Source organism: Acanthisitta chloris, unplaced genomic scaffold (assembly GCF_000695815.1).
Source record: "Acanthisitta chloris isolate BGI_N310 unplaced genomic scaffold, ASM69581v1 scaffold25014, whole genome shotgun sequence".
In the NCBI taxonomy this organism is placed as follows: domain Eukaryota; kingdom Metazoa; phylum Chordata; class Aves; order Passeriformes; family Acanthisittidae; genus Acanthisitta; species Acanthisitta chloris.
Window position 1 is genome coordinate 35,456 of NW_008671361.1, and position 24,925 is coordinate 60,380.

At 39.4% G+C, this 24,925-nt stretch overlaps 1 protein-coding gene across 1 annotated transcript in view; it reads right to left on the reverse strand.

The window, feature by feature from the left end:
• Nucleotides 1–24,925, reverse strand: part of LAMA3 (laminin, alpha 3) — a gene marked incomplete at its 5' end in the record, with an annotated part of 108,484 nt that overhangs the window by 17,847 nt on the left and 65,712 nt on the right. Inside the window, 17 exons of the mRNA XM_009074074.1 lie at nucleotides 434–533; nucleotides 1,129–1,270; nucleotides 2,630–2,781; nucleotides 3,324–3,440; nucleotides 4,496–4,692; nucleotides 5,797–5,964; nucleotides 6,521–6,632; nucleotides 6,732–6,842; nucleotides 7,389–7,540; nucleotides 7,927–7,977; nucleotides 10,382–10,488; nucleotides 11,863–11,943; nucleotides 13,769–13,878; nucleotides 17,556–17,669; nucleotides 21,416–21,646; nucleotides 22,589–22,672; nucleotides 23,645–23,746. Of these exons, the coding sequence (XP_009072322.1) occupies nucleotides 434–533; nucleotides 1,129–1,270; nucleotides 2,630–2,781; nucleotides 3,324–3,440; nucleotides 4,496–4,692; nucleotides 5,797–5,964; nucleotides 6,521–6,632; nucleotides 6,732–6,842; nucleotides 7,389–7,540; nucleotides 7,927–7,977; nucleotides 10,382–10,488; nucleotides 11,863–11,943; nucleotides 13,769–13,878; nucleotides 17,556–17,669; nucleotides 21,416–21,646; nucleotides 22,589–22,672; nucleotides 23,645–23,746 (2,131 nt within the window). The remainder of the gene's footprint in view (nucleotides 1–433; nucleotides 534–1,128; nucleotides 1,271–2,629; nucleotides 2,782–3,323; nucleotides 3,441–4,495; nucleotides 4,693–5,796; nucleotides 5,965–6,520; nucleotides 6,633–6,731; nucleotides 6,843–7,388; nucleotides 7,541–7,926; nucleotides 7,978–10,381; nucleotides 10,489–11,862; nucleotides 11,944–13,768; nucleotides 13,879–17,555; nucleotides 17,670–21,415; nucleotides 21,647–22,588; nucleotides 22,673–23,644; nucleotides 23,747–24,925) is intronic.

Consider the following 24,925-nt stretch of genomic DNA (forward strand, 5'->3'; position numbering starts at 1 on the left):
CACCAGTGACAACAAGTCTTTGCTTTACAGCTTCAAGGGTTGGACCAATACCTGTGAAACAGTGAATGTCCCATGTGAATTTCAAAAACAATACCACCTTTCTGTTGGACAGGTGGTATTGCAGCACCAGCCTGTGCTCTTACACAGCTTGTGTTGTCACTGAGCATTGAGTGCACTGCACAACAAGTACAAGCGAAAGGATTTGCTAGACAAGGAGTACTGCAAAGGTGTATAGCATAGCAGAAGCAGAAAACCTACTTTCTCGCCTTTTTGTCATTGGAAATAACCATCACAAGAAGTCCCACTGTAATGGAACTCACTTCTGTTGGTTAAGCAAGTACTGCAGAACTTTGTTGAACTGTGAAAGCCTATGATTCAATGAAAGCTTCTCATGCTGTGCCAACATTTCTACTATTACTTTCCTTCTTAGTACCTTGCAATGTCTTTTCAGTTTCCTGTGCAAGATTCAAGAGTTCATTGCTCTCAGTTTTCAACCTTGCAGCTTTTCCTGATAGGTCTTCTCTCTTCACGGTCTGATAACAGAAGCATGGTACTCTCAGGTTGCTTGATATTCATATTAAAATTTAAGGAGCAAAAGAGATAGCCCAATCCTATTTAAAAAAACCCCCAACTATGCAAGGGCAGAGATCTCATGCGAAGAACACCACATTTAGCAACAATGATCAAGATTAATTTAAGCATAATACAACCTTAGTCTTTAGCAAATTTTAGATAGACTTTGGGGCATTAGGAAGAAATTACTAGCATAGAGCTGTTAGATGCAATGTCTCTGTTAAACAGCTTGTGGGCATTACTAGTGCAAAGTAAAAAAAAATACCTGAAATCACCTTCAGTGATTATCAGGTTTGTCTTATAAGATCTCTTTATTTTGCACTGAAAGCAACAGTCAGTATTCATATGGACAGTGTCAGCAGAAAGGCAGTAACTGGCCTTCTTAGGGCTGAGCCAAGACTAATTCATGAACATGAAGAATAGCAACTCATATAATGGTCATAGACAAATAAAGTATGCCAAGATACACGTCTTTGGTGCTCCTCTGATAGTTAAAGAAAAGAAAAATCTAGTTGTAGCAAGTTTACCATCATTTGGCCACTTACAGATACTTACCGTTAAAGCTGAGTCAGCTGCTTTTCCAGCTTTGTTGGCTGCTTCCTCTGCTGCCTTGATGGCATTAATAATATTGTCATAGGCAGTAGAAGCTTCCACAGCACAGCCTACCAACTCGTCCTTCCTGGCACTGTTCTTTATTCTGTGGGAAAGAGGGTGAAAAATGCAGCCTTCTGCAAAGGCTGTAGGCTTAGAGAAGCATTCCCAACAGATCTGAACTCAGTATTTTCTAAGTAACAATGCAGAAAATGTTTTTCAGTTAGATCTGTAACTTCATTCTGCAGAAGCATCAAACTTGGGGGCAGACCAATATGAAAAGATGTTTCAGAAGACAGCATAAGTTCAGGCATGTGGAAAAGCACAACTGTGGGCCTTCAAAGCAGCCTTTAAATGACTAAGATAGAGAGAATTCATCAAAGCACATGGCCCGTAAGGCAGCTCATCACAGCCCTCCAAATACAATTCAGTTAAGAGGAACTCAGAGAACTGCAGATTCCAGATCATCTCCGGCTGCTCTAGCATCCTAAAGCACAAGAAGCACAAGATAGACCACCTACAAGACCTTTTGTGTTTTCCCCAAGAAACAGCACAGCACCTCTGGAATCAGAAACAATACATGAAATCTCTTCTACCCACTCCCCATAAACTATGCAACTGTTCAGTATTAGTTCCCTTGTATTTGTGAGAACAGTGTCTTCTTAACTGAAAAAATCACACTGAAAACTAACAAAAAAATCATGAAATTAATGAAAATGTGGGTTTTTAACCAAGAGTTTTCCAGCTGAGTTAGGTATTTTCAAATTTAACTTTTTGAGACCTTCTAGTTGGTGCAATGACAAAATGAAAACAATTTGCTCAGGAAAAAATAAATCAGGATTTCACTTTTTAAAAATTTTGTTCTGATGTACCACAGAAAGCCTCCAAAACCTCTCATAATTCCAATATAAAGTACTAATAATGGAGAGAGAAGCACTTGATTCCTAGCGAATTTATCATATTTTTGCCTTTTCAGAGTATTCCTTGAGGGATGAAAAAACTATAGGAAGTCTTTTCCTCAGTAATGCTAAGGTGTGTCTGAAGACTGTCAAGATAGCATTTCTTCCAATTATTTGCCTCAATTCATTAATATCATAAAAGGATCCCTGAGCACAAGTACCAGAAATAACTCTAAAAAAAAAGATATGTTAAACATCTTCCCACTCTGTACTTGAGGACTTTCTCTTGTTAGTAAGATGTTAATGAAGCGTTAGTGCAGTAGTATAAAACAGTATTATGTGAGTTCCCACTTCTGGGGGGAAAAAAATCAGGAAAAATACAGGAAGATCTGTTTGTAGGGGAAAAAACACCAAACGTCTGTACATCATGAAGAAGCAAAAAAGGACCAACTTAATTTCTCTCTAACTTTGCAAATGGTCATTAAAGCGAGTGAAGTTACAGACAGACCATTACAACCATGGATATTCTGTATAAAAATTACTCATTCACAGGAATGGCAACATACTCTTCCAGTTGTTTTGCCAAGTCTTGCAAAGATTTGGCATGTTCCTCGGCCCTCACCACCAACGGCTCTTTGCTTGCTGATGAGAGATCTGTCAGCTTTTCATTCATATCCTTCCTTGCTCCATCCAGCCGAGCAGCCAGGCTTTCATATTCCTATGGATTTATAAAGATAAAATTTTATTTGTATTCATGCATGTTTGATTCAGTCCTCATCTACTTTAGTGTTACATATACCTTGCACTTGAGGAGACCAAGGGGAAAAACATTCCCTTCCAACTTACTCTGCAGGGTACTGAAAACAACTGCTAGTCATTAAATTATGCAGATCCATTACGTAAAAACTGAGTCAGAGCAAAGACCCTTGTAGCCCAGTATCCAGTCCCTGACAGTGGCTAAAAGCAATTGCCCAGAAAAAAATATCAAGAATAGTACAATTGCTTATGTTTTTTCCTCACAGATGTTCTCCCAAATTCTGGTATCTGCAGCTCAGTGTCTTCCTCAGACATACCACAACCCTGACAAGCTTCTCTTACAGAAAGCTGTGCAGGCAGGCTCCTTATGCATCCAGGATTGGCCATGAGATTCTTTCTTTCTTGTGAGGCTCAGACAAGCCTTGTCTCCCAGCTATGCCACCCAATACTGTGACAAGAAGATACTGGGTTTTTTTAACCCTATCTTAAGAATGTTAACTATACCTCTTTGCTCTTTTGCAGTAATCCAAGTACACTGTTAGCATGCGTAAGGGAAGTTCGGGCAGAGTTCAGGATATCCAAGACACTATTCTGTTGTACATTTGTCTCCTCAATCCGTTTCTGAGGAAAAATATAAAGTTGAACAACATGTGATTGGGCTAAAAATAAGGGGCAGGAAAAACCATATCTATTAATGTAACTTTCAGTAGGATTTACCAAAGGTACTGTTGATGTGTAAATGAGATGCCTCCAATGTTAGGGAATAATGCTACCCCACTGATTACCACAGAAAACTCAGGAGTCTGGCGGTACAGCACACAGCTGGGCAGCAGTCTATGGTAGCTTAGTTACTAGCAGTCAAAGTTAAAGGAGTATAGGTCAGCTGAGATGAATTGTCAGGACAGACCAGCTGAGGGTCTGATCTCTCAAACCTGCAAACTTCAAACCTGGAAACTTTAAAAACAGCTCCCTGATGATTCCCCCGATCTTTTCTGTTCTTTGAAAGGAAGAAATAAAATTATTAAACTATCCCTTCATCTGGGGCTCTTACAAGAAAGGGGATATGAAACCTCCCCAACCTCCTGAAAGCTCCTGAAACCAGTGATATATTTCAGCAAAATGACAATTAAAAGAATGACTCCTGCAGCACACACCTGTTTCTTGCATTGTTTTATCAGTTCTAAAAATCAAACACTGCTCAGGAATGACAGATGTTTCTTGTCATATTTCTGATGAGACCTCAGAAGCAGTTCTGTAGAATATTAATCCCAAATAATTTAACAGTATGGCACACATTTGTGCTCCACCTATCATGGCTGTTAATGCCAAATACTTTCAAGAACTTACTATGAAAAGTGCATCTGCATCAGGAATTTGATCTAGAATAGAGAACAAAAATACTAGTGGCAGCTGAAGGGAAGTGCTAGGAAGAGACTCTTCCTCCCTGCTCTCACCAGACTTGTGCCTTGGTCGCACTGCTCTGGTCACACAAAGAGGCCACAAGTGGGAGTAGACTACATTTATACCTGTGCACACATACAGCAAAAGATGGGAAGAGTCCTTGGAGAAAGTCTAAAGAATTAGTGCTGCTTGGCTTTGCAAGGTAAAAAGGGACCAATCAAAAGCACTTCTTATCTCCTGAGGTTTCACTTTCTTCTCCAGAACTCTGATATTACCTTAATGTCTTCGAACAGAACTCCATTATCTCTGTTTAAGTTTTCAGCCTGCTTGATTTGTCCTGTTGCATCATTCAGAGCTTCGCGAAGGTCAGTGATTTTTGATTCATATTCATTCAATGAATCCCTCACAACTTTAATAAGCCCATGATTTTCTTGGTGGTACTTTTGTAGTTCATTCCTGATACGTGTCAGTACTGCAGTACAGAAAAGTTTTGCTCAGAGAAGAAGAGAAACAGAACAAACTTCCTTTGTAAGGGCTTGACCTTTAGGATTAGAAAGCTGTGCTTGCAGGGCTAATTTCAGTGTTACTATAGCAGAAGCACTACTCAGCATCTCACCATATCAAATCTGCTCACTAGTTTGCTGCTGCAGACACAGAGCACAGATAAACATTTTCTAAATTACATAAGGCTGGTCTGCAAATACCAAATAATTTACTTTTCTATACAGAACTAACATAATTTCATCAACAATTTCATCTACAATGTAGATATCTACATCTGCACTAGTCACCAAAGCCTCTGAAATCAATGGAGTTATATGGGCACGTTTAATCTCGGAGAATATAGGAACAAAAAAAGAGGTCAAATCAATCATGTCCCTAAGACTGGCACACTGTGGCATTTCACTGCCTACAAAATACGATACACAAGAGTCCCTCAGAGGTAGATACTGAAGTTCAAAGTTGGGGGAAATTAACTATCACTCATACTGTGCCCCTGGTTAGGAGATACGCCTGTGATTTTACAGTTCTTGCTGTCTCTCATGTCTGGAATCAAGTTTCTAAATGTGCCAGTCAAACACATGCAGAGAACACAAAACTAAATCATTTCAACTAAATCAGTTCAACTAGAACTTCTGAATTTCCTTCTCCTTCTATGATTTGCCCTTGGACCACTCTAGCAACTTCTGAAAATCTGTTGTTAAATTAAACCTGTAATTCTTTCTAAATAGCTGTACTGTATGTAACATAGCCTATATATTACAATACACAGAAGCACTGCATAGGATTAGGATTGGCTAAACCTTTTTTTAATGAGATTGATCTAGTTACGAAAGAAGGATCTCCTGGGTTTCTTCCCCAGCTCAACTCAGTTTCTTCCATTAAAAAAAAAACCTATAAATGGCTTTAAATCCCCTCCAGAACTACCGTTTTCCTGTTGACTAACAACCACTACAAGGCCCAGGCATACACTGCAAAAGGCCCCTCACTGCACTCCATCCCAAACAATCAATAATGCTTCAGAGTTAAGACTGATCTTTCTAGAGAGTAAGAATCTGAGAGAACAAGCCCTTACACCGCTGAGCTTCTGTTCGCTCCTTCTCTGCCTCAGCTTGAAATTGGCCAAAGTTGCGGTTTCGCATCTCCGTCATCATGCGTTGAGCTTCAGCCAGTTCTTCAGAGGCATCTCCCAAGGGCAAGTTGTTACCTTCTGTGTTCGTACCAGCTATTTGTTCCAAGAGCACTGAAAAAAAGTATTGTCAAAGAGAGGATGTGCTTAAGCCTATTCAAGAGATACAAATGACACGCCCTAGCGCTTTTCTGAAACAGACTTGCTTATTCTTGAATTCTTTAATGAAGCAAATTCATTTTGCATTAATTCTGTTAAGATGAAAAGTATCCCATATCACATGACAAGAACAAGTAAAATAGATTGGGGCTTGAAATTTATCCCAAATTATCAAGTTCACAGCAATAATTTTAAGCTTCTAACTTTAAACAGTCTATGATAGCAACCCAGAATAGAGTTACACTTAAGCCAGGATAGTCAATTTGTTGCTCTGAATGCTCCTGTGATGAAGCTTCTCTGTCCCAATTCACTCCATAGGGAAAGTAGGCACCTAAACTAACACTATATATTAGATTTCTGATTGGAAGAGTGAATTCCACAGCTGTGACTAAATTCTGATTTATGAAGCTGTTTTCTAAGAAAATTTCTCATGCTTAGTTAAAAGTATTGTAAACAAACGGAAAAGATTCCATAAGACAAAACATGTTATGGAGTAAGAAACTATTTTTACCTTGTATATTGTTGACAACTATTTGTATTCGTGAAACCAAATCTTTTCCTTTCTGATGAGTTTGGCCAAAATTATTAAATAATGTCTCCGCTGTTTTGTAGTTCCTTTCAGCCTAGCAAAGAAAAAAAAATATTGGATTACAAATATCTGGATACAGCAGCCTACTATATAGTCAGGAGATGCATATTTTTAAATTGATTTGGTAAGTCACCTTTTCCTGGAGAGCATTTATATCATGATTTAGTTTAGTGAATTCTGTCTCCAACTCATCTACCTTTGAACCTTGATTATGAACAACAGAATGGTAATTGTTCATTAAGACCTGAAAAGAAAGGGAAAAAAAAATCCAATAAATCACCCATATAGAGGAGACAAAAAGCAAAAAAATTCACTGGGTTAGATCTTTACCCAAGGAAAGTAAATGCAGCATTACTGAGATGAAAACTGACCAATTGCTTCCCAAAACCTGGGCTTTTTTATATGTGAGTATAGCAACTGCTATTCCAAGCAAAGAACATTTTTTTTAGAATGAAGTTTGGTATTGGCAACTGGAATGTTGGGGGGTTTCTGTAATGCAGAGACAGGAAGTGCTTGAAAAAGACAGATCTAGAGGGAAAGCTCAGAGATATAACTTTTAAGGGGAGCAGACCTCAGAAAACGCAGATACTGATTCTGTTTCAGAGCATGACATGGAAAAAACAGCTTTGTATCTTTAACAGCTGAGGCCTAGTGCTGGCAGCATTCTAATATTTGAAATCCAATGTTGATGTACATTTGCTTGCAAACTAACAAAATTATGGCATAAGTTCCTAGGTTCATTTCTTATCTGCTTCATCTGAAATCCATTCTTCTGTTTCTGTATGCCTACCTTTAAGTCCTTGATGCGTGTTTCCAGACGTCTCATCTGCTCCAGCGTGTGGGTACTTGCATGGACATTCTGCAGCTGAGACTTAATGAGCTGAAGCTCGTCACCTATTGTGCTCAAATCGTTCAGCAGTGTAATCACACAGCTATCGCAAGCTGGAGGGAGCATGAGTAAAGGAAAACAATGCACACCATTGATATTTGATGCAGGGAACATTTCACTGAGCACATCAATAAATAAGATGCAATAGAAAAGCTTTGATGCTTGTCATCTGGTGCTGCCTGAAGTACAAAGGCAACAACAAAGCCTGCAGTATTCAGGAAAGTGACCAAAGCCAGAAATAAGGAGGAGGCCTCATTTACATGTAGCTAGCCGACCGCCTCTTTAATCATTTTTCTAAGTATTTGGTTGAATGCTTTTCATACATTCATTACAGAATACCTCCAGCCTTTTTCAAACTCTGCCACCTATAAAAGAGTCATCAGTATGTAATCAAAGCTAGCAGAAAGCAATTCAAGTGCAGCTCTTTTTTATTACTTACGGTCACAGTCTTCATTGGGATCCACATCTTTTGGTTCATTGTTGAAACACTCTGAAACCACAAGATTTCAAGGATGAGGCCTTGCTCAAATCAACATCTTTTCCATCCCTCAAAGGAAACTGACTGTAATCCCCCAATATATGCTACCTGGGTAGCTGCAGGAGTCTCTCTCACATGAAGTGTACCAAATATATTGCTAGAATTTGCTTAGAATAACACCACCAGGCTTGGAGCCAAGACTACATTGTTAAAGCATTTTACCCAGGACATAGGTTCAAACCCCTTTATCTATTCTAGTATCCATGTTCAAACCACAGATTTTGATTCCTCAAATAATGTCTTACCCACAATGAAGTGTTTATGGCCTTCCTTCATACCTGTCACAGCTTGCAAGATTAAGGTATTGATCAAGCTTGAGAGAAATCCACAGCGTATGCTTGAAAGAAGGCACTGTATGCAAACCAAGCCATGGAGCTGGGCCACAGCTACAAGTGGTATACAACAAACATTGCCCTCAGACTTTCCGACATGCTAACGCAAGTTACTGCCTGTCCACTCTGTTCTTTTGTTTTACAAACCCCTGTTATAAGAAGCTTAACACCCATTAGGTACACATGGAGTTGTAGCATCCTAGGATCCTAACTTCTAGGAGGCAGGAGAGGAACTGGCTCCTAAAAATGTCATCATACAGATGACAGGAATCTTCTCTGTCTTGATGCCCAAGTCTTTTTTACAGGCTTGGGCCTACTGCCAAACTCTCATCTCTTGAAAACAAAAAGGGCTGTGCATGTTGGTCAAAGGCTGGACTTGATGATCCTGGAGGTCTTTTTCTAACCTTAATGATTCTGGTATTTTCCCTGAAGAAATAGGATGCAGTTGGTGTAGGCTGCTGCTGTCAAGAGTCAACAATTGCAACTATGAGAGGTTACAGTGATAAAATTGGACCTGAACTTTAACAGCAGCATGAAATAGCCTGGAATAAACTGCCTAGCTGTACCATTTCCCTTGGCACTTGCACATTAAGTCATCGTGAAGTTAAATGTCATTGGTAGTAATCGCTGCTGCCAAAAGGAGACAAGTCACAAAGAATATATTTGTAAGAGAACGAAGGAAGTTATTCCAAAATTCAAATACCCATGCAGTTCTGATGTGGTGTAATTCAGCTAACACCAGACTCCTTTCAGCTGTTACTGTGAAGTACCAATTAAATAAAACTATTATTACAGCTTATGCGCAAACAACATCAGCCAAGAAATGGTGATGTGCTAGCCAAGAGCCGAGTATCACACAAATGAAACCTGCTGGAACATGCTGTGCTGATGATCACAGTGGGTTTTATTCCTAATGCAAAGAAAGTCACGGCAGATCGCAATGTATAGTTGGAGGGAAACAAACTGGCTTGTTGAATTTTGTCCTACAGATCAGTTTGTCCTAGCAAACTCTTGCTTCAAAAAGAAAGGAATGATAAAACACTGAACACTGGTCCATACAAGGTATAAATATAATAGAGATGCATTACTGCAATGATGAAATATGAAATGAGAACTAGATATTGAAAAATTGCACCATCTGCAAACAGCAGTTCACATCATGTGATGCTCTTCTAATTTCTGTGGTCAAGGAAAGATAAGGTGATCCTTGCAGTTACTAGACTGCAGTATGAACAGCAGTGCAGAGAAATGAAGGGCATGGAAATAGCAGGAGTTATTAGTTGGACACTTCACTAACATATGAGGAGGAATATCTATCTGCAGGGAAAGAAAAGTGAAATTTTATTGAAGAATGATAATACGGGAGAACCAAGGTCATTTAAGGAGAAGTGGCCTATGTGTTTCTGAATAGAAAGGAGTATTCCAAGGAACTGAGGTGAACTGAGGTAAAGACAGTCTGAGGAATTTAGGATCAGGCTCTTTACTTCAGAATTATAATAGAAAAAGCAAACATACCCATGGCATTATATAAGAGCTTACTAGTAGTGAAGTACACGTGTGACTGATTCTGGGAAAATCATGGGTTCTAACTTCCACTGTAAATGCAGTTAGCTTGGATACCTAGGAAGGCAGTGCCTGCAGTCCCTGAAGATGTCACTACTCCGTGCCAAAAACATTTTAAAAATGCATATTGAGAATGCTCAGTTTCACAAATCTGTAACACAGACTGGCATGATATGATTTAACCACGTCAGCAGAGGAACCAAACAAAACTGAAATAAAATTGCGAGTATTTATGAAGGGAAATACAGAATAAAATGGCTTACAAGGGTAAACTCTCTGACCCAGGAGAGTCCTTCAATTACCATGGTGCTATGTTCTAGGAAATCTTACATTTTGTAAAAAATTATCTACACTTCTTCCAAGTCTAGATCTTTGCTTCAGTTCATCTTAGATAAGTATACTTTCCTTGATTCCCAGAGAAAAAAAAATGCTCCCTCCCATGTTCACAGGCCCTCACATACCTCCAGTCAGGTGGTCACAACTAGCCAGCTGTCCATTATTATTGCAGTTACATTTCTGACAGTAGCCTCCATAATTTTGTGGATTTCCGAAATATCCTGGAGCACAGCTAGATAAAGAGATACAAGTAATTTTTATTAAATATTTGAAGCTACTTTTGTGAAATATGCTTTCCCTTGACAAAAAGTTATTCTCCTGAAGAAACCAAGAACTTTTGATTTCATGTCTTGAATGAGACAAAAAAAGTATATTTTTGGTTCACAGAATCCTCTGCACTATGCTAAAAAAATCTTTGCAAGTGCTGCAGAATTATTTTTTTTACAAATAAAAGAACTCCCACAATGTCCCTATAGGAATAATTCACTTAATCTGAAAAAACACAATGCACACAGATACATACATACATAGAGAATTTGACAAGGTTTAACCCAGCAAACCATATCATTCTGGCCTGTGACTCCATCAGAAAACATGTATTAAGGAGGATCATATCGCATGCAGAGCTGAGATTTCAAACAGCAATGGCACTGAATGACATCATCACCCTTCTGCAGGGTGATACCTCCTCTCGTCCCCCTGCCAGCAAAGCAGTCTGTGAGTGATCTCTCAATGTTTTACATGGAAAATATATTGTCCAGACTGGCTAGCTAATATTGCCAGAAGTCACTCTGCTGGGGTGGTAATGCAGGATCAAAGGGCCATGATGAGCAGCTGAGGCACAGGTATATAAAGAAAAGACAATCTCTACAACCTTCAGATTAAATGTCAAAGGTAACTGTCTTGAAGCACAAGACAATGTGCTACTGGAGGTCCTGTTTTCAGATGAAACATCATGACTTACTGGCCTCAAGTTTCCAAACCAGACACCACCAGTCCATTACTCTTAAGCCCTCCCTGGATTTGAAACTCCATGAAGTTGGTTCCTCTGACTGCCTGAAACTGCCATGGTCTTTTGCTTTGTCAAACTGCTGCAATGCTCTCGCAAAAGAGATGACTGGTTTGTCTATGCTCCAACTGTGCAGCACATCAGAATGATTTTGGATGAAGGGTATGGTGCTACACATTATGTGGTTGCTGTTGGATAACAGATCACTGAAGCACCATCATGTACATTGGAGGAAACAGCAAAATGTTTTTAACTTGAAAATGGGTGAAATAATTGGGAGTCATTATTACTGGAGTGCAGGATAAGGCAAGCCATAGGGCACTTAGGCAAAGAGGCTGACACTTCTCCTTTTGGTAAAAATTGTGTAGTCACTAGATTGCTTGTGGAGAATTGTTTACATTTCTTCACAGACTGTCTGGTTTATGACTGGACTTACACAACAACACCACTCTTCAGCAGCTGTTCATATAAAGAGCTATTCCTTAAGCATGTGGATACTATCTGTATGTGCATGTCCATGTATGTTACCCAAGACACCCATACCTCCTTTTATGATGTCTTTCAAAAAACCTTGGTTTTGAGAAACAAGTCACTTACCGTTCACAACGAACTCCGGTATAGCCTTCTTTGCAGAGACACTGAATTTCTTCACCATTTGCCACACAGCCAGTTGCAAATCTTTGAGAAGAAGCAAAAATATTATTGTGAACACATCATCAAATAGGTTTTGCACTCTATAGGCTCAGTTTAATGACTTTCAGATAAAAAATTTTTATACCGCCAAATTACTTCTCAGCTAATTGACTCTAGGTAATTTACTGTGACTAATTCTTTGAAGTTTCATAATTTTTTGTGTAAATTATTTCCTTACACTAAAAAAATAATCATTTCCTGACCCTGTGGGCTGTGTATAATAGTTCACTACCCAAAGGAATGCCTAAAATAAACTTTAATAGTGATGTCAAATAAAACAAGTCTGGGTAGCTATTTTATCTTACTAGGCAAGAATCAATAGCCTGTGCTAGACAACATTTCCTCCTGTTTGTATAGCTTTTCTTTTCTTTTTTTTTCATGGATGAAAACATCAGAGGATATTTTTATGTAGCTAATATTGTTTAGGGTATTTTTAACCAATGTCAAGTAGAGTTGTGCACCATTTTGGGGATCTCTAGGGTATATCTGGTTATCACAATGAACATTTTTCTCTGCTCTTTCTAGCAGACTTTTCTAGATTCAAATTTAACTGGGAAAGAAACCATTTTTTTGGCCAATGTTTGGGAAGGAGAAGACAGGACGCAAAGCAGGGACAAACCATGTTTTCTATTTTCATTTTTTAATCTCTGAGCAGTTGGATAAAGCAAATCTGTGTATCAAAGACAGATGTCAACATTAAGAATTACATATAATTTGATTAGATGGAAAACTGTCAACTCCAATAATGCCAAGTGGGGTGCATTTCCTATGTCAGGAATGGTATTCACCACCCAAACGCATAGCTATGAAACTGCACAGGTTTATGGTCTCCCCAGGAATTTCAGCACTCCTAAAGCAAATGATGACTAAACCCATGTTTGGTCAGCCTCAGGCAAGCACCTGCAGAAGAGGCCAATGCTGTCAAAACCAAATCTATCAGAGAGTTTTCTGATAAATTAAAAACCCATCTATTGTCTGATAGTGTAAATCTCTTAGTTAAGGTTACTTGGTGTTTGCTACTGCAACTGGCAAATACTGTCTGGTCCCTTTAGCAATTTATAGTTTAGAGATTTTAAAAAAGATTTGGTTTTATTTAACACATTTCAGAACTGACCAAGGATGACAATGTGGCTTAAATGTACCATGCATTTAAAATGCAATTTATTGCCCAATTTTAAAAGCCTGGAAGTCTTATTAGATCCAAGGAAGTTTCATTTTTGCAGCTCAGTATGTTTGCACTTCAAACAGAGCTTCCACGTGAAGAGCAACCATGCTCTTTCAGAAATCTAGGTACATACTTAAGAGCTTGAAAGTTTCTATATTATCTTTGCATTTTATGATTTTTCTGAATTCTTGTTTCACTGTTGGCCCTTATCTCCTAGAGAGAGTAATGGTGTTAAACATCTTGCGTTTCAGTAAACAAGAAAGATTCTGGATATGCCCAGTAAGGGAAAAGGTTTCCATCAAATATTTCTCACTATGAAGGAGTTACTGGTGGGTTTGTACATAGGTCCACTATAACTGCCTGGGGGACTCCTCAAGGCTATGTCTATCTGAAGTTCAGGATCTAAATGAGAATTAGAACACTCAACTTATTAAAAAAGGCAGTGCTATGAGACAGACCACCAAGTTACTGCTGGTGTAATGTGTCTCAAATGGGCCTGATGCTCTACTACCCTGGACAATACAAGAACAGAGAAGATCACTATCTGTCTATGGCAGCAGAGTCTGGACTTTGAGGGTTTTTTCCCCTCTTTTTTTTCCTTCTTTTTCCTCTCCCCTCTTGACTTCTTAGAAGCTTTTACTGTACCTGTTTGTATAAGGGCAAGGGCACATCCGGCAGGAACCCTGAGTTGCGTCTCCAAAATAACCATCTTTACAGCGCTCACATTTCTCCCCTGCAGTATTATATTGACAGTTCTTGAAAAGGAAATAAGCAAGACAGTTAGCAGTGCTTTACCACTCAGTATGATTTTACTATTATTTAAAAAATATATAGCTAATCTACTCAGAGGATATGTTCTTTCCCTCCCATATAATCAAGAATTTATTGCCAAACTGCCTTCACAACCAGCACAGAATGGTTTAAGTCAATTCTCTTAACTGTAGAAGGCACAATTTCCTCCCTGTTGTGGAAAAGCAATAGACAAATAAGCTGAAGTAAACATATTTTTAAAGAAACTCAATTGAATACATAGTTAGTTAAGGAACATTCCATTAATGCACCCTCTATGTCTTGATATTCCAATTAAAAATCACTATGTTCAAATGAAACAAATTATTTTGCATCTTTACACTAATTAGAGGGCAGATATAACTTCAAAGCATGCAATTAATTGAGCCCAAGTACATTCTTTGAAGAATCCCATTAAATGAATACAAAAAAATCTTTCTCTTAGTAGATTTAGATCAGAATTGAGTTTCATCTAGTTTCTCCAATGTATGTGTTACTTGTATTTATCTGGGGTAACAGGAATAAATAATGAAAGGCAAAGGTTAGGAACACAATTGAAACTGATGCAACTGAGCCAGTTTTTCCATGATAAAATTTTGGGGAATTATATCTTGCTTTAGAAACATTCTTAATCCTGCAGCTGTTGCAGTGTCACATGTTTATACTTTACAGAATGAGCAAGTTGCTTTTGCATTACCTAAAGCAATGATCATTTAAAATAGAAGTTGTTCAAATACATAAGCAGCATAAAAATACATAGGCAGCCACAAAAATTCAAAATGATCAACACTCAAGAGGCATTCACAGCCCCAAGTACTACAGCTGTTTGACTTCAGTGTGCAGCAGACTGATCCCATGTCCCACAGAGCTGAGGTGTACTAATAAAGTGAAAGATGGAAAAAAGAAAGTGGGAGTTTGGCTGGAAACAGTCACTGAACAACTCAAGCTTCCACTTCAGGGACCTTGATGGCTCAGGGCTATGTTTGAAGACCCTACTACCATGACTGGCAGTAGAGGGGCATTTTTCCCAACAAATGACAAATAGTTCTGTCTCTCCCATCTTCTCTTATACTCCATTCTCCTCCACATTTCTTCATAGCCATATTCCCTCAACCACATCAACAACCTTTCCCTCATCCTCTGCAGGTAGTAACCCATAATTTGTTTTCATCTTGGTTAAAGAACTAAATTTGTGGCTCACTTATGAAAGGTTCTGAGGAAGAACAGGAAAAGCTCCAGTTCACATATGGGATATTTAACACGAAATTAAACACCAAGCAACAGGAAGACACTGTTTGTAAAAGGAATCATTTTAAAATGTGGCCTTTGTTAAAGCTGGTGCAGATATTCCTGCAATAACTTCATGGACATTTCAGACTGTCTCTGAATAATTACTGTCAATTTTTACAGTCCTGAAGAATAAATTAAACTGCAAAAAGAGAAAAGAGGTGTATTTAAAAATACATGTGTTGGTTTTGTCTTGGAGCAACCTCCACACCTTGCATCCTCCCCTTCCCAAGTGTATGTGCTGTCTTTTTGTTTTGCTCACTTTGTCTATAGAAACTGAAGCAACTCCACACTTGCAAAGAACATTTAAGCTACTTCACATATAAGCCACTCAAAATGTGCCATGCTGCTCCTTGAGCTACATGGCACATAAGGGCTGGGGGTCCCAAGGCACAGTGGAATGAAGCCAGAGCAGTAACTCCCTCATGGGTCTTCCTTCGAGTTTCACAGAGCCAGAGACACCTCTGGAGCCACAGTATCTCCAAACCATCAAGTGTGGCAAACCCTGAAAGGAAAACTCCCAGCTGACTCCATATACACCAATATGGTACAAAGAAGGCAGAGTAGAGTGTGTCTGTGTCACAACAGAAACACTGAGGTTACGTGAAACACATGGAGTTCCGTGACATGAAGCAACATGTCATGGGATGAGAAGTCTCAGCACTATGCTGCTGCTGAGGGATTGTGCCTTCCAGGAGGAAGGGCAGGGACCATGAGGACACAAAGTCTGATTAATGGCAGAGAGACAGTTCTTCCTTAAAAGAGAACCAGTTCTTTGGTCTTCTCCACCTCCTCCTGCCCCGTGTTCTCCTCCACTTTCAGCAGCACACTCCTCTCCTTCCACCAGCATGCTGCAGCAGGATAGCGATTGCCTGAGCAATTGCACTGCTGCCACAGGGGAAGGAGTTCAGCCTGGGCTTAGCTTCCCTCACAAAGCCTTCTCTAGGGCTCTCACTGGAGAAGACACTGACATACAGAGGCCAAGTGAACAAGCTTTGCACTTTGGATGTGGAACTTGCCGACTCCACAGTGGGAAACCTCCTTGTCTTCTCTGCACCACGTCAGGTCTTTGTCCTATGGCTCCTCTACAGAGAGACAAACTTGCTCTTGGTTAGGCAGAGGCTCATGATAGAAATACAGGCCCTCAGGGCTTTCATTTTTCACCGCATTATTCTGGATGACTTTGCTTGCCCTAAACCTTGTTCCAGGGCCAAGGGTTGCTTTAGCTCTATCAATCTCAAAGTTAATCCAGCTGTGAGAAGGAGGGGATAAAGAGAAACCTAAATCACATACTTCATGAGGTGAAAGTAAAATTTGCCTTTATAATTCTAATCTGAAGTGAAACTTCCTCATCTTTCTAGCTCTGCTGCGGCACTTTCCTGTCACAGCCTGCCCTGCCCCTCCAGAGCCACAGCCTGTAAGTCATCCCCCAGAATGTGCTGAATTGGTTTATAGTTTCCATTAAAGGAACAGGCTTGGTTGAGACAAAGTCAGGGGGAATGACATAATGCACAGGAATGCACCGCAGGCAGAATGGATGCAGCACGAACAAGGAAGAAAAAGCTGAAAAGACAGACCATGAAAGATGTTGGCAAAGTTCTTGTTTACACAGTAAATGAGAAATTAGTGAAAACTTTTAAGTGGGAATTTTTCAGAACAAACTGTTCAAAGAAGTGTCACGGATATAAACCGGAGAAGCACAGTCGGCCAAATGTCACACACCCATTGGTATGAGGACTGATCCACCCCCATGAAGCTGCTTTGGGTCTCATACAGGGTGTCAGGGAGCAAAATATGCCCCACTACATCTTCTATAACAGCTTAAATGTTCTAATTAATAAAATTTGTATCCCTTTTACCTCATCTTATTTAGTTCAATATTTTTCAACCCATCAAGCTGTAGATTAGGGTTAGTGGACATACACTGAAGCTGATTAAACATGAGATTCTGCAAAGGCTATGCTGTGCATGAATGTGCTGTTTGTCAGCATTGGCAAACCCTAGTATATTTGTATAAAAGTAAGGACTGCATATGCCAGGATAAGACCCATGTTTATTATAACTACAAATGTTTCATATGTACTAATTTGGTGACTTTTTGTACCAGGAGCTAAGAAAAATTATAGAAGAAAGAAAATAATGAAGACAAGGACACAAATGAATCACCCACAGGTACGTTAAATGTACATGCAAATGTATGCAACTTATATGCACTCATTAACAGTACAAAATTTAGAGAAGAGGCATACAGAGATTATTTTTAGTTGCTTGGAATTTGACAATACAGTATTGTCAAATTCTGCATACTGCACTAAGAGAAATGTTTCTTCCCATTAATTTCTTCAGTGTTACTTACGATACACTTTCCAGTACCATCTTGACACCTATTTGCATTTCCATTGCAGTTGCAGGGCACACAGCGTCCAGCAAAAAATCCTTTAGTCTCGCGATAAAATCCTAGGCCACATTCCTAGACAGTAAGCAGAGAGAAAAACTAGTGAGTGTTGGTGGAAAGAAAGTTCTACATGTTATGGGAAGTGTATTTTGAAATTGTTTGCCATTTCCAAGGAGTAGTGGAGGTATATATTTCCCTGCAAGCTCTTCTAAGCCCATACTGTTGTTTAAAGTATTTTAATGCAGGAAATAGCAATGAATGGAGATGAAGACGTTTCACCTGAACCCCATGCTCTACACATTTGGTAGTGATGATTTAATCATTTTGACTCTAACCTCTGAGAAAAACACATTTCCCGTGGCTATGAACAAAGGTGTAGAATATGATTTTTAATCCACAGGAAAATATTTGAACACAAGAACACTGTATTGTTAATCTAAAGAAGAGCACACGGAAATCTCACATACTAACAAGTGTTTATACGAGATCTTGACATTAATTTCACTGTGGTGTGTTCCTTGGAAATAATTCCAAAGATATCTTTTACATACATTCATCATGACTTCCATAGTAAGCCTACCAAGAGCTCCACAAAGCCATGCTCAGACATAGCTAGGTGATATAACAAAACATACAGCAGTCTAATTTCTAAGTACAGGCTTGCCCTGGAGACTGGGGAAGCATGAGAAGAATGTTCAGCTGTTGAGGGCACAGGAGCACAAGCACAGCCTGTCAGATCACAGTTGCATTTAAACATGGAGCTGAACCAAAGAGACATTACAAACGAAGCAAGAGACATCAAGTTTATTAGTCTACACCAGGAAGGTAGTAACTAATATGTTAAAACCAAGTTTTTGCCTGGCACAGGCAGGGAGAGCACAAGGAATTCATCTTGGGCATGGAGCCTTCCTGACCAATTCAAAAACTCACATCCACCTTCTCTGCTCAGCATACCTGGCACACCAACCACACCAAAAGTGACTGGACATAAGTGTAACCCTTCTATTGCTTCGCTCCTTTTCACTAAGCAGGTGTGGTGCAAGGAAAACCAGAGGCTGTATGGAAGCAGGGAGAAAGCTATGCTCTCCACAAAGCTAACATCTCCCAGGCTCCAGCCCCTGGCAATGCGCTTCTGCTCTGTACCTATACCTTGCCTCCAGCTCACAGTTAGGGGCTGTCTCTAACAACATGAAGAAAACAAGTGACAGTAGAACTTTAAAGCCATAAATCTTTTCTCACAGTAATTGCACCACCAAGACTGATGGGACTAATCTGGAGAGCAAAGGGTTTGTGGGATGGTGTCACAAATCATTTTCCAGTGGTTTGAAGTCTAAGTATTTATGCAGAGGTGTCAATATTTATGCAGAGGCAGGATTAACCAATGAATTTATCCATGGTAGAACTACCAGATGGGAAAAAAAATCCATTCCTCTCTCACAAAGCAGATCCTGAAAGGAATACAGAGTTACTGCTGTCTAAATAACAGTTGCTAGTGACACCTTTGCCTGCTCTACATGTAGGATAAATGGGAAAAAAAAGGTATGCATAATACTAATACCATCAACAGCTTTAAATACTGGCTTCAGTGTGAGCAAGGACTGAATTCAGAACAGACACTTGAAATTTTCCAGATACATTTTTTAAAGTTTGAGTATGGCCCCTGAACAACAGACAGCTGATCCATACAGCTTCTGAAGAAACCAGGGCCTGACATACATTAAACAGCATGACTAAGTAAAATATAGGCTCTAATGCACATACATTTTATGTACTGAAAGTCTCTTTTGGGAGAGCAAAATGAATCACACATTTTGAAAATACATCCAAGTCATTTGGAAAAAAATATCTGTGCAGCTTTTTGTTTTTCTATTTATGGTGTCTAAAACAACACATTTGGAGTACGTGGGCACTTTGTTTTTGAAGCAGCATTTGTGATTCCACACAAATGATCAACTGATTTCATATGAAGATAAAGCTCTAGGCACTTTCGAGTGCTCAGGAGTTCAGGCTGATTGTTTTCAAGCAAACAGCAATTTAAAGGAAACCCCTTGCCCTCACTTTTGTTAGCAAAGTACTTTGAGACTTAATGAGCCTTCTTATTACTTTTATATTAAGTAATGCATATTGTTACCAAATTAGTTCATTGAAAAACAAAGCAGAAGGAGGAAGGAAGCAAAGAAGGGCAAATGAGCAAATTACCTGTCTCGGGTAAAAATCAGTTTGTGGTTGTTGCCGCCGACTCCTCTCCTGAAGGTGGGGATAGGATAGCCTCTCTTGCATATCTTGTGCTAAACAACGCCCCAGGGACACTAGCGTGACAACCAGCCATCCTACACTTCTTGGCCTCTGTGCCTGGGCCATTGTTCTACTTTGGCTCCACCGTGATCATACGCTGCTATCCTTTTGGTGCTCACACGTTCGTTCTCTTATACTCCCCCTTCTCCAGCTTCTGACTCAGATTAATGAGGTTCTGTGCTGTGATGGGCCCCACCTTTAAACTTTATACGTGAGTCAAGTCGTACAGCACACATTACTGTTCCTGAGGTTAACAAGTAACCCTGCAGTTCCTGTAGCTCAATATATACCTAAGTCAGGGTGTGGCAGGTATCACCTCCTCCCCACCTAAGGCAGCCAGACAGAGCTAGATGATTAGAGCCGTAAATCAATGCCTGAGTAATGCTGCATAAACATACAGGGCTTACCAGCTACCCAGGTGAGTGTCTTGGTCACTTCCTTTGGCTTTGTATTTCCAACAGGTTACATCAAAAAAAGCCCAACAGCTTAGTTTATCAAGGAAGTATGTTGAAATCAATGGGATGGCAGTGGGAATTTCAGTCAATGCTCATCAATGTGTGTGTGGCACACAACACCAAATGTGTGAAAAAATAAAATATGTTTCCAAAATGGTATGCAACATATAATGAGTAGCTGCCCTGAGCAGTGGATGCACACATGAAATGTAAGCCAGCCATACACAGTTGTATTCAGTCTCCCTGCAACTCCTCCAGTCTACATATTATTCATTCATTCTCATGTCAAAAACTTTTGCAAGGTTAGTACAGCAATTGCTGCTCTATGGTAACCCTCAGCCATTTTCTGAGAGTAATTCCTTGTATTTTATGCACTTTGTACACTGCTTATCTCTGTGGTACTTTATTCTACTGCATTGGGTGCCTACAGATGGCAACAGTCAAGCTCTAAGCTAAGCAAAGTGACAACCAGAAGAATTACAGGAACAGCATCAGGGACAGGATATACAGCCATGGCTAGGATTTCACCAGTCTTCAGGTAACAGTATTACTTATCAATGTTTACATGACCTTTCATAAAAATATCTCCAAGTATTTTTTTTGCAAATATGTTACTTCAGATTTCAAACATTTTCCTATAAAAACAGTATCCAGAACGCTCTAGGCTCAGGCTACTTCCCTTGGACCCTGCTAAAATAAGGAACACCAGGAATCTTCTTCACTGTGTATGGTCCCACAGACTTAATCAAATAAATTCTGACCTTCTCTCCATTAAAGTAAGTATTAACTGAGATTAATCAGTCTCTCAGAGGGCATCACAGAAGAATCCCTCATTATAGTGCCTTACACATCTGAAATTACATTCACAGCTCCACAAACACAACCATGAGTTGAATAACCCTCCAGTGCTTCTTAGACAGTGAAAGTCCTAGTGCCACTGAAAGTGCACAGGCTTACAAGAAGCATGTTTAATTACTTCAATAACTAGCCTGTTCCTCTAACTAACCCAGTATGTATAGCTGTAGGCAAGACAGAAGATAATGGTACAGTGTGGAGGCAAACGTTTCCTACCTGACATGAATCACCAGCGTACTCCGGAGGGCAGGAGCATGTCTCTACACTGTATGCAATGCTGCCGCTTCCTGTGCTGGTGGCTTCTTCCAGCCCAACCTCACCAAGTGTTAATCGCTGAGTCTCCATGAAGTAAAGGCCTCTGATGTGTAAGCCATCCAGTCTAGACAGGATTACCATCAGTTCTTCTCTGGATACAGGGTTATTGCTGCTGGCATGCCTGAAGTTTCCCTGCGCATTAAGGGTACAAAATGAGCACAGCCCTGCAGCTTCTTAAAAAGAGTATCTGCGAAGAAGACCTGAGGACAGAAAAAGGGAGAAAAGACCCATGGAACAGACCCCTACAGTGCCAATTGGTGTGGGGTGAATTAGAGGCCAGGAAAATAAACATAAAATGCGTCAAGAAAAGAATAATGAATATTAAAAGGGATGTGGCTTTTACTTTGTGAGGTACATATGACTTCGCGGTATCAAAAAGTGAAGAAGTCCATAGGTTCTTCTTCAGTCATCCAGATTTCTTTGAGATATCACTCAACAACACATAAAAGAGTGGAAGAAAATGCTTTTATTTTTTAAGAGTAAGTGAAGTCCTAGAAATCCAGTCTTTCAGGACTGCCTTCACATGCTTTCTTGCTAGACACAGCATTACTGAAAATGGAATCTGGCTTGAAGAAACATCTTTTTTGCCTGCACATGAGACAGAAATAAATAACCCAGTTTGACCTACTGAGCAGAGATTTAAAGTAGGAATAATCCCTGTTAAATTCACCTACCTGAATATTGGACACCCATTCTAAACTAGGCACCTAGACACCAAGGAAAATAGATACAGTTCATACCATCCCTCTTAAGTACAGTCTGGGGCTGCAATGAATCATCTTCCATTGATGACTGATTCAGTGTTACTGCACTGGCCCTGGAGGGAGTGCTAAGGGCTAAATTGGACAAGATGCCTAACTCAGAGGTGCTAAAATTAGGTGACATGAACCAGAACCCAGGTTCAATGTGGCAGTAAAGAGAGAGAAAAGATGCTGCTCATATTTAAGGTCTAAAGTACTTAAGTTCATATTAATTAGCATTATCAAATATTTGGTATTTCTCCACATATTACCTGCACATTTTTTGTGTGCCACAGGGAAGGAAAGAGAAGGCCATCCTCTTTTCATTTCTTACCTCAACCAGCTGCACACGGCCGTAATACTGACGATCAGGCAGTGGATTGTTGGGATCCATATAAACAACTTCCATTTGATGGCCCTTTGTAAGAATGAGGATATAACATTGCCATATCACTACTTTTTATGGTAAAGTGTACAGATGCAATAAAATTTGGTGAAGCACATTAATCCTGTTCTGTGAGGGATAAAACTAAGTAATACTAGGAAAACTGTGTATCACTTTGTCAGTAAAGGGGTATAGTGAGCACTGTGTTCTAGTGTCACAAGGCTTTGACTGCCTTTGCCTAATAACAACCTTGCTTTCAAGTAAAACACCAGGATAACCAAATTAATACTGATCAATTTTTACAGGAACTAATTACTACTTTCGAGTAAAAATGCTGTTGCATTTTGAAACACTCTCCTTTGCATCCTGGTGCACAAGCAACTATGGATACTATTGTAACACTTTATGAGGCATGTTTCCCAGTAAGAATCCTAGAATACTGAAGTAGCATTTCTGATGGTCTGAGCAAACAAAACCACTCCCTTGAGAATTTCAACAAATAGCCAAATACTTCCATTTTGGCCCTAAAGTGGTTAAATCAAAAAAACATTAACATAAAATGCATTTTTATTTCACTCCCTTGAAGCCTTATAATTATGCTTAATTTTATGCTGAAGAAAATTCTCAGAGAAAATGAGATTAATTACACATAGAATCCAGGGCATCTTTTGCAGAGATGAGGCCATACTTGTTGACAAGCGTGCAAGGCATTAACGATTTTTTTTCCACATGTGCATTTTACAGAGAAAATCCTGTTTTATCTTTTTATTTGCTCTCAAATCAGTTATGCTTATATTATATGCTTATAATATGCTACTTTGGCAACAGAGACAGATGTGTTGATGGCTTTGAGCAAAATGCAGTAAAATCACTTTTATAGAAACATAGCAAGTCACTATTAAAGTTAAGCACACTATAGGAGCAAAATTTGCCATAGTTGTCAGGTGACATAAAAGTCATGGCACTGGTGTTGCTTAAAAGAAAAAATAGTATTTCAAAACTTACTATTAGTCGTATATCAGGTCTCTTATCCAGGAGAACCATGCCCTCACTAGGTAAGCCAAAAGATTTCACTTGGTAACTTAGGAAGCCACCATATGAAGAAAGCTGTAACAAAATGCACAAGGACAGAGGTATTTTACTGCACTACTGCTTGATATCAATATAACTTTGTATTTCCATTTACTCCATCTTCTAGCACTGTAAATAATATATTTACTCTTTGTTCTTTATAAAAAATATTAAAATAGTGTTGCTTGAAAGAAATTGCTTTCTATTTTCTTTACTGTGTATATCTGGCATAACGTTTTGAGCAGATACTGTTGTCTCAAAGGTTACCTTCATCATGGGGCATTTTTTCATACCTGGGTTCACACAATCTGTGTCATGGAGAAATCACATGCTCACATGAGCTTCTCCTGACCATACAAAATAGATTTGGTGCATCAAGAGCAGACATCATACTGACAATGAGAGTGGTAGTGAACTCCATGAACAGCCATGGATAAAAAGAAGCCAGACTAAGCATGTTTAAAGGTGTGTTTCATAGGCCAGCATTTTCTAAAAGTACTGCAAACACGGACCCAATCAGAAAATGTTTGCTCCACCATCTGGAGGACAGGACTTGTACCACTATCAGCTCTGTTGTACGCAGACCATTGCTGTAGGCTGAGCTGAAACCACATTTCTTTTGGCTCAACTACAGGTTACCACAGGCGGCCTCAAGCCCAACCAAATACATACACTGCTGCCCAGAACAGAAATAGGCAACTGTGTTTGAATCATCTGATGAACAGCTTCCCTGGGTGGTGTACGAGTGACTCAGTACAAAAGAGGAAAGGAAGCTCCAGGCACAGAGTACATAGTTCTTGTTTCAAGCCTCTAGAAGGAAGATTTGCAGGTATTAAATGAAATTAGGTGTTTAGCCACAGATACAACACTTTGTTTTGCATTCCTTGCTGTTTGTCCTTGTATCTGTGCCTGGTTTTGACATGGGGGGAAGAACTGCTTTGTCAGGTTTTGCTATTCTACAGATAAGCACCAGCCTTCAATCTCTTCCTTTCCATATACTTCGATGAATTACAAGAAAAATATTGACATCTCAATACTAAATTTGTTCCTTGGACCACAGGGCCATAATGAATGCTATTCTCCTTAGCCAGCTGCATTTTAAAAAGGATCATTTGGCACATTAGCTATACAATCAAACCACTCTGTATAAATAAATTTAAGAAAAAAAAAGGAAATTCAAAATAGAGTTAATTTCCTGTTTAACACATTTTAGAA